The sequence below is a fragment of the Pogona vitticeps genome, chromosome 2 (assembly GCF_051106095.1).
Source record: "Pogona vitticeps strain Pit_001003342236 chromosome 2, PviZW2.1, whole genome shotgun sequence".
In the NCBI taxonomy this organism is placed as follows: domain Eukaryota; kingdom Metazoa; phylum Chordata; class Lepidosauria; order Squamata; family Agamidae; genus Pogona; species Pogona vitticeps.
This window is the reverse complement of record NC_135784.1, coordinates 122339660-122354181: the sequence shown is the minus strand read 5'-3', so window position 1 is coordinate 122354181 and position 14522 is coordinate 122339660. Positions and strand designations below refer to the sequence as shown.

The window sequence follows — 14522 nt, the reverse complement described above, 5'->3', positions numbered from 1 at the left end:
ACGCCAGATGCAGGGGAGGGGTATCAGGAGACAGGTATCTAGTGATCTCGTGTGCTCCCAGAGGCATCTGGTGGGGCTGCTGTGAGATACAGGGAGCTGGACTAGATGTGCCCTTGACCTGATCAAGCAGGGCTCTTCTTATGTTCTTATGAATAAATTATATACTTCAGTATACTGTATTGTGATAGATTATTTGTTTAATGTAGAAAGCAGAATAGAATTAGCCATAGTAACAAGCAACTCTTCTGTTGACAATTACACCGTTAGAACTGCACTTCTTAGTTTGCCATATTACACATAAGTCTTGGTAATTCATTTTTCTCAAGGACATGGGAACTCCATGTTAAGGCTAGGTACAGTATGTCTTTATGGCAAGTCCTTAATGCAATGCAGTGCTGGAAGTTCAAATTATGTTGCACAATGGGGTAAAAAGAACAATAGAAATGAGACAACTGTTACTGAAACTTTATATACAGTAGTTTGTCTGTAACTAAGTTTTAGTCATTTCTGTTTCGTATAAACTTGAGAGCTCCCCCAAATTGTGATAAAATATTTAGAGTCATGGCCAAAAATATTGGCATCCTTTCAATTCTGTCAGAAAATGCAACCCTTCTCTCAGAAAACTGTTGCAGTTGCAAATGTTTTGGTACTCATGTTCATTTATTTGGTTTGTGTTGAAACAACACACACACAAAAACAGAATAAAAGTCAAATTTGATACAATCCCACAGAGAAACCCAAAAATGCACTGGCCAAAATTATTGGCACCCTTAATATTTGATAGCACCCCCTTTGGAAAAAATAACTGAAATCAATCGCTTCCTGTAACAATGAATGAGTTTCTTACACTCTCATGTTTTTCCACAATTTTTTCTCTCATATCCACAGACACCTCTTTACATTCTTTTCTCCATGCTCAGTGTCACACACAACACAAAGGTTGAGTCAATTTTTCTCCATCTTAACTGGTTGAAAGTATGATTAGTATATTGCCCACACCTCTTACTTGTGACAGGTGTGTCTAAATACAAATTAAAGAAGCATCACATGCTCGAAAAGCAATTATTTCTTACAATTTAGACAGAGTGCCAATAATTTTAGCCAGTGCATTTTTGGGTTTCTCTGTGGGATTGTATCAGATTTGACTTTTCTTCTCTGTTTTTTGTGTTGTTCCAACGCAAACCAAATAAATGAACATGTGAGAACCAAAACATTTGCAACTGCAACAATTTTCTGAGAGAAGGGTTGCATTTTCTGATAAAATTGAAAGGATGCCGATATATTTGGCCATGACTGTACCTCACAATTTTGTTGTTTAGTAAATTTAACTGAAAATCAGTATAGGGGACTGTCAGTAACCACTCCTGTCCATCACAATGGAACCCTGATTTAGCAACCAATGGTTGAACAGAAGGGGCGGAACCAAGGAAATATAAGAGGAGAATGGAAGACAATTAGAGATCAGTTAGGGACTTCAGTTAGGAATATCAGTTAAAGATTTCAGTTAGGTGTGTGTTAGAGTTAGAGTTAGGATTTCAGAGGTTAGAGAAAGAGCTAGATAGTCAAAGTTAGAAATGAGAATAGTAACAAGTAAATACACAAGTTGATTAAATGGCAAATAAGTAATCAAAAGAAGACATTTCAATGATTGTGATACAGTGAGGTCTTGACTTGAGAACTTAATCCGTATTGGAAGGCGGTTCTCAAGTCAAAAAGTTCTCAGGTCAAATCTGCATTTCCCATAGGAATGCATTGAAAACCATTTGATCCGTATCTGCTCTTTTCCGTCCATAGAAACTAATGGGAAGCTGCTATTCCGCCTTCGACCACTAGAGGGGGATATTTTGTTTCTTTTTTTCTTAGGTCAAGAAAGGTTCAGGGAAGGCAGGGAAAATACAGTCCAGGCAGTACCAGGCAGTCCGAAGACTGTCTCCCAATCCACTCTCTAAACGCTGGAAGGAGTGAGGAAGCAGACAGGCACCCTTTTCACTGGCCAACAGTTAACTGAAAGTTCAAATTTTGCACTTTCCCTGCCTCCCACGTGGTTTTTTTTCAGTTCTTAAATCTAAGTATGTAAGTCAAGTCAATATTTTCCTATGAGAGTGGTTCTTAAGTCAAAATGTTCTTAACTCAAGCCGTTCTTAAGTCAAGACCCCACTGTACTGAGTAAATAAAGAACACCTGTAACTTTAATAAAAACTTTCAATGATTGGTAGCCTGTGTTGAAGTGAAATAATTTACATTGTAGATAAAAGAAATCCACTGGTGGCAGCAGAAAATAGTGAAAATTAAATGTCATGCCCGAAAGGGAACCTGGGTTGTGTAGAAGAACAAACAGGGGAACTGGGCGTGTGTGACAGGGACAATATTTTCTTATGACAGAATGTACAGATTACCTGAATGTCTGTTGAAGTCCAGATCTAAAGATTTTAGCATAAGAGGTAAAAGTTTGCACTACAGCCCCCATTTGTGATTGGGAATCCTGAGCTATTTTAAAGGAACACTTGTTGACTCTCTTTATTCAAGTACAAGGTAATGAAATTAACCTCTTGTAAAAAGTGATGATTATTATAAGTGGCAGGGTTAGGTCCTACTGATTTCTCTTTAAACACGCATCCTGAATTTGTGTGATCTACACAGCTGAAGGTTGTTTGGGGTTTTAAAGACCCAGATGTAGCCTAAAAGCCTCTTTGCAACAGCTGATTTAATAACACAGTAACATGCTATTGGATTGAGGTCATCTCAATGCAGACTTCAAAAAAATAAAATTAAAGAGCAAAGGATCTGTTGCTACTGTATTTCCTACCTGGAAACCCTATTCTGTGCCATCCCAGAACCCATTAATTAGATAAGGTGTGACAGGAATTTACCTAAAATATCTGATAAATCAGGAAATGGGACAAAAAAGAACAGAAACATACAGCACCGTCCTCTGAGCTTGTGATGATGGGGATCCAAGTTCAGAACGAGAGGAATCCCTCTGGTTAGAGGATTATTGGAGTCATACACAATCCAAGACATCTGAAGAAATCTGTTTGGAGGAGTATCTGTTAGGCAGCATCTGTTCCGCCATTCTGTGCAGCAAAGGCAAAAAAATCACTGTGGCCAGAAGGTGAAAACAGCAGCCACTCCACCCATGTATGTCATTAACAAAGGGGGTGGAGAAAGTCAGACTCAGTGATATAATCTTTTCCAATTAAATTAAAGGAAAAATGAGGAACCACCCTGCATGTCCCATAACCATGTCTGCCCATGTGCAACGACAGATCCTTGCTTTACTGTCTCTCAGCTACAGGAAATGCAAGCAGAGGTTCCCTTTTTTCTGTTCCAGCACTTTTTGTTTTCAAAGTATTGCAACAAGTCTCTGATGTCTGCTTTTCAGGAAAACAAAACTGTATAATGAATGTAAAACATCACCAATACCTAACCTTAATAAGTGTTCTTGAATTTTATTTACTCAATAAGACTGGGCAAACTGAGTAAAAACAAGTTGCTTGCCTTTTGTAAAAGGCAAAATGACATGAAAGTGGTCTTCACTGCCTAGGCAGAAATCGCTCTCTTAACAGGCTGCTGCACAAGCAAACCTTTAACAGCAGCCCAACACTGGCCCATTCTTTGCCCAGATTGGTATTTCAATGCTCACTTCTAGCAGGTCAAGACAGATTGGCTAAAATCCAGTAGTAAGTCACAATTCCAATAGGTCCATTAAATCTGTCGGAATTACATAGGTGTTGACTTATCTCAACTGATTCAATGGGCTACTCAAGTTGTTAGTTACTACTGAATTTCAGCCAATACTGCAACCAAATCTTACATCTCTCCCCTGCCATACCTCCAGCCTCTTATTTCAAGCCTCCTTGCTAGCAACAGAAAAAAAATATTGTGGCTTTGAAATAATGACTCTTTCAACTACAAATAATGCATGAAAACACAGATTGTTTCAACTACAAATAATGCATATTTTCAGCGGCATGGCCTTTTAGGGTAAATAGGCTAGAGATGTGAGAAGAGGAGGAGATGGGATACAATGCAGCTGTATTTGAGGGCTACAGTACTTCCCCCTTCTAAACCACCACATTGCAGCTGGTACAGGAACTGAAAGATTTATCTTATCTTTTTGAAAGCTACCCAACCCTGAACTTCCATTTACTACCAGCCAACTACCTGGTCTTTTGCACTCTTCATCATAGCCCCAGTCTCCAAATAAATGGACATGCTCGCCCACCTGTGAACACATTCACATCGCAACAACAACAACTTTAATCCTTGGAGTCTGGCAAAAGGAAGGTTGTATTTATTCCTGGGCTCCCTCGTGCCACACAGTGAGGATTCATACCCTGCCTAATCTGATGCCCTCCTGACGTGTTGGGACCACCCCTCTTAACATCACAGCTAGAAATCCAGCACCACCACCTCCTGCACGGTGAAAAAACCCCTACGGTATTTCTTTCACCAGGGCAAACTGAGACACAGAGGCAAAGCCCGTGCTTTTTATTACTGCGACTGCCAAGATTCGCTGATCTGCCGGAAGTGGACTCGTCCCCTAGAAAGACCACATACAGTATGTCCGAATCTCTAATTTCCACCACGAAGAGGGAAAACTCCAGAATGAGCACTGGACTGAAAGGGGATACAACTCCGATTCGACACACACACACACACACGTGCCATGAAATAGGCGCCCTGCGTGTAGTTAATACTCCAGACAACCCACACACGCCCATCTTCCCCGAGCAGGAGAGAGGGACATGGGGCGGGGATGGGCAACATTGTGCTCCAAGGCAAAGCACGGACCATCGCCTCCGTCCTCGGGAGAGGCGAAAGCCATGCTCTTCTCCCCTTCCCCCCAAGGCAAGGCGCAACCCCTGGGGCTATTTTGCCCACCTAAAGCGGTGTCACCCGAGGAAGTAGGGCGCAGGGCTGCTGAATCTGTTGCTTACATAAAGCGTAGCTACAATTGAAAACAGATTGGAGTTTTTAGGGCGATTCTTTTGTTTTTCGTCCCAATTTAAAAGCGAAACGACCTCCCCGTACACTCGCCCCGTTCTCCAGTCCAGCACGTCCTCGGCTCTCCTCCCGAGGGCCGAGACCGTACTACGCAAGCGCAGCCTTCCCTGGGTTGGAACTACCTTTCCCGGCATGCCACGCGAGGGCCTCTTTTTTCCCCCTCCCCCGCGATTCCGGAGCTGGCGGAGGGAGTTTGCCCGGGCCGGACCCGGCAGCGGCCCCGAGCGGGCAGGCTCGGGTGGGCATGGGGGGCTGCCTGTCCTCGCAGGCGGCTGATGACCTCTCGCTGCTTAACGACTCTACGGGCGATGGGGCGAGCCTCGGGCCTGGGGATCCACCTCCACCACCCATCCCTGCCCCGCCGCCTCCTTACCAGGTACCGAGGAAGGAGGAGGGCTGGCAGCGCTGGGGGTCGTGTTCCCTGGCTCTCTCGCCAGCCGGGCAGCTGGGTCCGCCGTGGGGAGCCGACGAGGCTGTGCTGGGTCACCCAGGCATGTGGGGCGGGGGACCCTCGGGTGCTTTGGAGGGAGATCGCGTGGCCTCGAGAGAGAGAAGGGACGGTTTCGGGAGCTGCCTCCCTGGGGCCAATTCGCCAGGAACGGGCGACTGCCTAGAGGTGGGCTTGGGGTGCTGCGTGGAGCCCCCAAGACGCCCTTTCCCCTTCCACGCCGACTAGACACAGCTAGGCAAGGATGGGGACTTTTGTTTTGACTGTGTGTGACTTACCCTGTGAGCGCAACTGGGTTGAATCCTGTATGTCAGTAGGATCTGTGTCTATGTTTGGGGTCAGTTCGTTCGATTATTCACTCCAGTTATGACGCAGGAATAGTCATATGAGGCTGAAGATAGGGCTGGGACAGTATCTTTTTTTTTTTTTTTTGCTTCGGAGGCTCCTAGATGCGGTTCTTTTTGTGCAATCACCCTGCTGTTCTTCACAGAATTTTAGGAGGAGTCTAGACAGTTTGTAACCTTTCTGTGTCTTCTCACCACTCCCTTTGGCTCCCTACATACACAACTGGCAGTGAAAAAAAATCTGCTAAAGAAGGAAAGGTGGAGTCTGGAAGCCACCTTTGGTCTAGAGGGGCGGGATAGAAATCCAATAAATAAATAGATAGATAGATAGATAGATAGATAGATAGATAGATAGATAGATAGATAGATAGATAGATAGATAGATAGATAGATAGAAAGAACAGTATCGCCCTTTTAACCTTCAGCCTGCTGTAGCTGGATTACTTAACCATCCCTTACCAGAAAGAAGGCTAGAAGATGTGAATTGAGTTCTAGAGTTGAGATTATGGCAGGCCTCTTAAGTAAAGGACCAGGGTTTTGGGTCAGCTGTGGAAGATGCCATCCCATATGATTCATCCGGTGAAGGGGGCTTCATGCTTTATTTAGGGAGGCTGAATATTCTCCCTCAAAGGTTTTTGGTTGGATATTAAATCTTAGGCTCTACACTCTGCCTTAGTGGGCAGGTGTGCTTGGACCTTAGATTGATCTCCAGAAGACACTGAGGTATGTTGATCAAAGAGACTGTGGTTTTTTACATATGTTATCTTCTTCCACAGGCAAATAACCTGGAACGCATGATAATTAGGTCTTACTCTCCAAGCCACTCTTCTAGAGTTAGCTGTTGATTTTTGCTTTCTGGTGCCTGAGAATTTTTGCAGTAATTTCTATTTCCTTTACTTGCATTTGTCCATGCTACCATACCTGCAGGGCAGCATTCCCCAAAGAGGAGAAAGCAATTTAACAGGAAGAAAAGCCTGGAAAGGCCAAAGGAAGGTGGAAGTATGAGTCACCAAAGCACTCTTTGCTTTAAATTTATGGAAGAGACAGGCTGGAGAAATAAGTGTCTCAGTTCCAGAAACAGCAGAGGAATGGAATGAAAAAGTGGGTTTTTAATCCCATTTGAATTATCAGCATACCCTAGAGAAAAGAGCACAACTTGGATGAGAAATTTTTATAGTAACTACAAAAAGCTACTGAAATTGATGGCAGATTAATAAAAGAACACATCTATGGAATTCATTACCACAGGATGTTGTGTAACCAAATGCCTGAAAAATACTTGTTTTGTTGGTGACTGCCCTGTTCAAAAGATAATGATGGTTCCCCAGAACAGGGGTGGGGGCGGGGGAGTCAGAATCATGCTCTGTTTCTGAGTTCCTGGCAGCTTTCCTCTGGCCAGTATTAGACAAAATGCTGAGCCTAGTAGACCGCTGGTTTCAACCAGCAATGCAGCTGTCATGTCTTGAACCTATGAATGGAACAACACTTTTTAGTATTAGCTAGAGGGACCGAAGTTTGTTGTGTTTCTTTGGGGCAAATTATAGCTTGTTAAATACTTTCACTTATTTCAAATGTAGGGGCTCAGGTCAAGGGGCTACTACCATACTATGTGAAAGTCGTAATAACGCATATAGTAAAGCATGCTGCAAAGGTTCAGTCAGGCTCAATCTCCATGTAGAACCAAGAAAGAAACCTACCTGAAACTTTGGAGAGCTGGTACCAGGGAGAATTAGCAATACTGGGCTAGATGGGTGAAAGGTCTAACTCAGCACAGGACAAAAACAACAGACTTGTGGCACCATAAGGACTCATAAATATTATTTGGCATGAGGCTATATTCTGCTTCTTCACACGCAAGTGGAGTACATCACTTTCAATCTGTTATTTAATATGTTTTTAGTATTACTTGTTTTAATAATGTGAGCCACCTTGGGCCCCTTCACCAGGAAAAAGGCAGCATATAAATGATACAAAATTTAAAAAAAGACAAACACAACTATCTTTTGGAAAAATCAATATTCTTAGTTTGATAGGCATTGTGGTATGAGCTCTGAATGTTGGTGATATATTGTGATACAAGTACCTCATATCAATGTGTATTTGTATATTCCTAGTTAGAGGAGGAAGATGGGATTTGTGTTAGTTTGAGATATGATAGCACTTTTCAAATACTTCAAAGGCTGTGATACAGAGGAGGGGCAGCATCTGTTCTCAGTCATCCCTGAGTTCAGGGCATGCAACAATGGGCTCAAGTTACAGGAAGCCAGATTTGGGTTGAATATCAAGAAAAACCTCCTAACTGTTAGAGCAATACGGCAATGGAATCAATTACCTCAAGAGGTGGTGAGTACTCCAACACTGGAGGCATTCAAGAGAAGCTTAGATAACCACTTGGCGGATATTCGCCTGGCTCCCTCGCTGGGTGTTTTTAAGAGCCAACTTAAGACCTGGCTCTTTAGGCAGGCCTTCCCTCCGGTCACTACTTGATTTTCTTTTCTATCTTAACTTCCATTTTGCTTTTCCATTTTGAATGCCACTAATATTATTGATTTGAATTGTTGTTTTAATTGTTTATATGTTGTTTTTCATGTTTTACTGTAAGCCACCCAGAGTAGACATAACCTAGATGGGCGGGATACAAATCTAATAAATAAATATCCTTTGATTTGTATTTCTGCACTGAGCAGGGTCTTGGACTTGATGGCCTTATATACCCCTTCCAACTTCGTTATTCTATTATTCTAGTTAGTTCTTCAAGGACCCTGAAACTTGTGTAGATGATATACAGGCTTCTGAGACAGTTTGCAGATTACACTCCTTGATGAGTGTATGTGGGCTGGCTGAATTTCCTGGAAATGCTTCAGATGATGAATTGAAAACAGGTGGCAGTGTGTACTATATTTTATCTAACAATTTTAGCCTCATACTGTATATATTAAATAGTTTGTATGTGAATGCATACAGCTTATTTGATATATGTGAAGCTGAAGTTGTTAGATAAATTATGGTATGCACTGGTTGCTATAAGAATTGACTTGGTGGCACATAATGATGATGTATGTGAGCATTCAGAATTACTTAGTCACATTTGAGGAAACATGTTGAATGAACAGATCTTTCAAAATAATGCAGTGGTCTATGAGGGAAGAGTACTGTTACCTGTTGGATTGCTATCCACAAAAGTGGGTTGTTGCATTTGGTTACAAGAGTAGCAACTGCTCAGACGTGTGGTCTTCCGACTTTCTAGGAACATGCACCGATTCCAGTGTACCATCCAACACCCAGCCAAGCACGACTTGCTACTCAACTAACAGAAGAAGAACAGATTCGTATAGCTCAGCGGATTGGGCTAATTCAACATCTTCCCAAAGGAATCTTTGATCCAGGCTCGGAGCCATCAGAAAAAAAAATCAAAGAGTATGTTCTCCATGTGCTTTGTTTTATATGCAGTCTGTTAGCCTAGGCTGAGTCCTACAAACCTCATAAGTAATTATTTTCTAATGGATATGTACACTGTTATAGTGATTTGTTGTGCTACATTTTGCTTCCCAAAATGAAACAGTAATACTGTACATTGGGTCAAATCCTATTATTTAGTATAAGAACATTTGTACTTTGCAGTCCATTCCTTAACCAGCAAATGTTCCCAGCATAGTTCTTATAGGCGTGGGCATGTAAGGAAAGGACTAAAATGTCCAAATTTTCTTATACAAAGCAACAGGGTTTCAGCTACTGTTTTGTATTACCCTTGCTGACAAACATTGGTAATCCATTTTGCAAATGTAGAAAGTGTGTACTTGAACAAATATATTAGTCAAAGTTGCAGGATCCTTTAAATATTGTAGATGCGTCCTTAAAGAAAAGGCAAGAAAATTGTCTTGAAACCTGGGAGGAGAGAAAGCACAAAACCATAGAGCAAGATAGCTTTTAAGGGAAAATGGGAAGGCCTCTCCTAAAGGACTTGCACAAATCTTCAATGCTCTTGCCCATTCTGTATTTAGTATTGCTTTGACTGAACAACTCTAATTAGATCATGCTCTCCCAGCCCATCAGCATAGCAGGAGCATAGGTGGAAGTAGTAAGTGAAAGTAGATGTCATTTCATAATAACAGAAGTTGCCTGAGATCACTGAGTGAGGCAGATACAGTATCCCCTTTCCCCTTCCCAACATCTGCTTGTCCATACCTCCATAATGAGTCACAACTAACTGGAGATATAAAAGGCAGGTTCCACAGAAAAGAGCTGAACTCGAGTTGGTGGAGAAAGAGTTGCCCTAATCAAGGTTCTACAACATTTGGGGGCTGGTGGGAGCACATCCGGAATTTTATCATGGATGCTATTGCAAAATGGCTGCCACAAAATGGGGCACAGAGTCAATAGCTGCCTGCTACGATTACCATGGCCTGTCATGAAACACATTTTGCATGAAGAGGAAAATTGCGGAGGCTGAAAGATAAGTAACTTGGCTAATAACCTGAGTACATGGGAGAAACACAGTGTGAGTTCCAAAACATAAACCCATCAATTTGAACTGGGGCATCTCTGTTCAGCATCCTTCTGCTCCAAACACACATGGACTCCCAGCACCTAAGAGCCAGATGCTCATTTTTGGGTCTTTCCTATGTGGCAGCTTCTTCACCCATTGGGATGCCGACATATTTTCCCATCCCTCTTGTGGCTCAGAACCCTTCCAGCCCATCTGTCCCTTTATTCAACCACCATGTTGGGCTTCTCAACCGCAGTCTCCTTGCTGTTTTTTCTCATTCTGGTAGGCCATCCCCAGCTCTTAATTGGATTGCCCTCATGCTTCCTTTGCTTGCCCTGCGCCCATACCTAAGCCTCCCTACCTACCAGGCACCAGCAATAGAGCCCATCTTATCCTCCCTGCTCTCCAGATGGCCAAAAGTGCTTAAGAAGGAAGCTCTGTCCTCCTCTCCTATTATTACTTCCCAAGTAATTATTGTTTCTAATAATAATTATACCTTCTATTATTACTTCCCAAGTAATTATTACTTTTGAAATCGGAGTTTTCCTTCTCCACTGCCTTGTGGCTATATCCACTCATGGAAAAGGCTTCAGGAGTTAACCTCGAGGCAAAATCCGGAGCTGGAGTCCTGAAGGCAGCATGTGTCGTTCTGCCAACTCCTGCGACATTGCTGGAACCAGTTGTATTGGCTCTTGCCTTTCCATTGGACCATTTCAGCAATGTGGAGAGGGGGGATCTGCTGCTTGGGTAACAGCCTATCCTCCATATTACCTTACCCGGGCTTCATGCTCTGGAGAGGACACTCCTCGATTCAGAGCATGTTACCATAGTCTCTCGAGACTGAAGGATGCCTATGCCTAATTATTACTTCTAGATACATGTGGAACTCAGGAGTATTGTGGGGAATGAAGGTGACTGAGGGTCAGTACTTCTACTTCGTGTGAAGCCTAGGGAACTTTGCAAGTACAGGGGGAGTTATTCATAGTGCATTTAAAATTCTGAGCATTACACTATCTATTCCTTTAACGTCAGGTTGTACATTGAGATGAGGTACCTGTGGCCACCCAGAAAACACTTGACTCTCATTTCAGTTCCAGCCAGCATGGTGAGGCATTGGTCACAGTTGATGGGAGTTATAGCTATAGGTTCTCTAACCTTGAAGCAAATTCCATTCTCAGAGCATGAATTCTTGTGTGTTCAAAACAGCCTTCACAAGGATTGGAAAGGGGCAGTGAAAACTGTGCATACCTGGTAGGCACACAGTACTGACCATTGGTAGAAAAAGTGTGGGAATGGAATGGCCTTTCATCAGAGCACGAATAGCATCCAGAATGATGCTAATCACTGGAGGTGTTACTGTTTGTTCTTATTGCCCGAAAGGCGTGATGTTGATGGTGTCATGGACCAGCCACAAGAACTACCAGGGCCTGGGCTGCAGTGTTCAGGAGGAGTATAAGGACAGATCATACACAGCTAGTTCTTTAGAAACAAATGGGTTTCCTGCCCTGTGGCAAATAGGGCAGGGAATGTGTGGGAGGAAACTTGGAAGACATTTTGCTGTACCTTTATTCTGTTTCTTTTTGTGTCTGCCTAACTGCAGGTGTGTGATCTGCATGCTGGATTTTGTCTACGGTGACCCCATCCGGTTCTTGCCCTGTCTACACATCTACCACGTACACTGCATTGATGACTGGCTGATGCGATCTTTCACTTGCCCCTCTTGCATGGAGCCAGTGGATGCTGCCCTGCTATCCTCTTATGAGAATAACTGAAATGGCTTTGTGGCCCTGCTCTTGTTCATGCTTCCAGGCTGTGGCTGTGTGAGGGAAGCTGTGAAGTGGCACACTTAAGATTTGCACACTTCTGGGAGACACCAAAGAATCCTACAGCAAAGAACCTGGTTCCAGGCTTAAGGACAACACACAGCCATTCTGGTTTTGCTGGCTGTACTTAGGGCCGACTTGTGCCATATTTGAGCATTGTGTTGGGGAGGGGGGAGGGAGCGGGAGATGGCAAAGCTGGAGTTGGCCGTTCACTTACACCCAACATTTGTTTTTGGAAGATCAGAATTATTCCCTGCCCCAGACTGCTCTAAATTCCCACTGAAATAGCACATACGTACTATTTTTTTGTAGGGTGCTGCATGGAATTTGTAACTTTTCAGCCAAAAACTGAGGTGGCTGACAGAAATCTTGAAAATTTAAATCTAGAGATGAGTTCTGGGATTGTGGCAGAATCAGAACTGTCACCAGTAATTTTTTTTTCTGGACTTGTGCTTCATTGAAGTCAGGTGGAAAGAGCAGGCATGTTTACATCTACTGAAAATGCATGCAGTAGCACATACACCACAATGAAGAAACAAGGAGTTTGGGTCGTTTTGAGAGGCACCATGGGGCGGTGAAATGGCCACATAATGAGGCTGGGCTTGATCCTGTTGCTTTTGGAGGTGAAGTGTTTCTGTTTAAAGGCTGCTGTTTCAGCTGAAACAGAAGGATACTATTCTCTTGCTCTGTTCTGCTTTTAGATGTTATTTCCCTCAATTAAGAGGGGAGGGTTTCATCCATTTGGAAAAGATGCAGCATGGCACTTTGGAGGACTTGATGGCAAAAGCAGATTCTCCCAGCTAATGCACTCAAGTTCATACACATCCACAATAGCAAGAGTGGTTTTGTCTTGTTACATGGGTAGATCTGAAGAGAAAACATTTCATACACACATATTTTTTGTTCGACTGTCAACTGGATTTTTAGGATGCTTCCCACAATCTGAAATGTCTGCCTTACTGCAGATTTCTTGACATGCCTACAGGGAGCAAAATGGAAGTGTTACTTGTAAATAACCATTTTTACAGAAGGTTGGATATTCAGGAAACGGAAAGCCCTTCTAGAGACTGACTATGGATTAAGATATTTGAATTCTTCATAAAAATGAAGAAATTTTTCTAGGTTGTTGCCTGCCATTTTCCTTACACAAGTTAAAGTGAAGACTCTTACTACATAGGAAATCACCCATGCAGTCTGTTAGTTAGTGCCATGCAGCAACCTCACCACCTGGAAAGGCTTCCCTTAGTCATGGTTTGTTTATTGCCTTGCAAGTTGGAGAGGCGTGAAAAGTGCTTTTTTGATTATGTATTGTCCTTAACAAGGATCTAGCACTTGAAAACAGAACTGATGTACATTGCATTCAAATGGAAATAAAATAGATTGCCTATAATCCTTTCAAATATATATATATATATATGAGAAACTGATTGCAAATCCCTTCCATCACCAGGAGAAATAAGTTTGTTCGGAACCTGACAGGAATTAATCAGCTGGTCAACCATCAGTGATTGTGTTTTGCTCTGTTGTATGTGCCATCAAGTCACTATTAAGAGCAACCTTAATAGTTCTTTCAGGGTATGTGAGAGTTTTAAAGAGTAGTTTTACCAATACTACCCCTAAGAGATTTTCAAGGTCTGAGTGGGAATTTACCTTCCACTCATCAATTTACCATCCACTCTATCTGCTAAACAAGCTCTAGTTTCCCTTTATTGTTAGGCGGCACTGAGTCTTAATCAGAACTATTCTAATCAGTGTTATCCACAATAACTATGTCTTATTTCATTGTCACATAGTAGACACCAAAAGACAAGCTGTGTGCAAGGGTGTGGCTCTATTAGTGTCAGGGAGCAAATTAGTGTGAGCTACTTTGGAACTCATTCTCTTCCCTGATTAGATTAGAATAATATATTTAAGCACAACCATTCAAACAGAAATGTTTTTGCCAATACAGTATCTTGAAGGGGCTTAATGAGCAAGTCACTTAAGGATATTGCCAAACTAATCACCTCCTTTGCTCAGCAAAAGGCAGGGGAAATGAAATTCATTTTGACTGTATATAGACTATCACTGATGTGCTGCATCAGTTATAAAATTTTTTTAAAATCTTGTCTTCTCTTAAAGGCCCAGTCAAGAAACTGCCTGCAGATGAAGCCACCACCATGGATTTAACTGTGGATGGTCTCTCAACTGGCCCTTAAAGACAAGGCAAAGAAAAGGGTTTATTCTTTATTTTTTATAATTGATGCAACACATCAGCAATAAACTATATACAGTAAAAAAAAAATCACTTCCCCCGCCCTCTGTTGAGTAGGGGACATGATTTACCATTATCTTGAAATGGTTCACTTATTAAGCCACTTCACCATATGGGAAAATTCAAACTGGAAGCCTTGCTTTGGATCAGTGCCAGTAAT

General features: G+C 42.5%; 2 protein-coding genes across 2 annotated transcripts in view; one reads left to right on the top strand and one right to left on the bottom strand.

The window, feature by feature from the left end:
* Nucleotides 1–5821, bottom strand: part of TNPO2 (transportin 2) — a 40875-nt gene extending 35054 nt beyond the window's left edge. Inside the window, exon 1 of the mRNA XM_078385844.1 lies at nt 5734–5821. The gene's annotated coding sequence lies outside the window, so the exon portion shown is untranslated. The remainder of the gene's footprint in view (nt 1–5733) is intronic.
* On the top strand, nt 5156–13498 carry LOC110082678 (RING finger protein 11). The gene is made up of 3 exons (XM_072990307.2): nt 5156–5383; nt 9047–9216; nt 11886–13498. The coding sequence occupies exons 1-3, from the start codon at nt 5252–5254 to the stop codon at nt 12055–12057; spliced, it is 474 nt and encodes a 157-aa protein (XP_072846408.2). The 5' UTR covers nt 5156–5251; the 3' UTR covers nt 12058–13498.
* Nucleotides 13499–14522: the final 1024 nt, after the last annotated feature.

Excerpts from the sequence above, each read along its gene's own strand:
- LOC110082678 (XM_072990307.2), top strand. The coding sequence starts at position 5,252 with ATGGGGGGCTGCCTGTCCTCGCAGGCGGCTGATGACCTCTCGCTGCTT. Across the intron at positions 5,384-9,046 it reads CCCCGCCGCCTCCTTACCAG|GAACATGCACCGATTCCAGT; the intron begins GTACCGAGGAAG and ends CCGACTTTCTAG. Across the intron at positions 9,217-11,885 it reads TCAGAAAAAAAAATCAAAGA|GTGTGTGATCTGCATGCTGG; the intron begins GTATGTTCTCCA and ends GCCTAACTGCAG.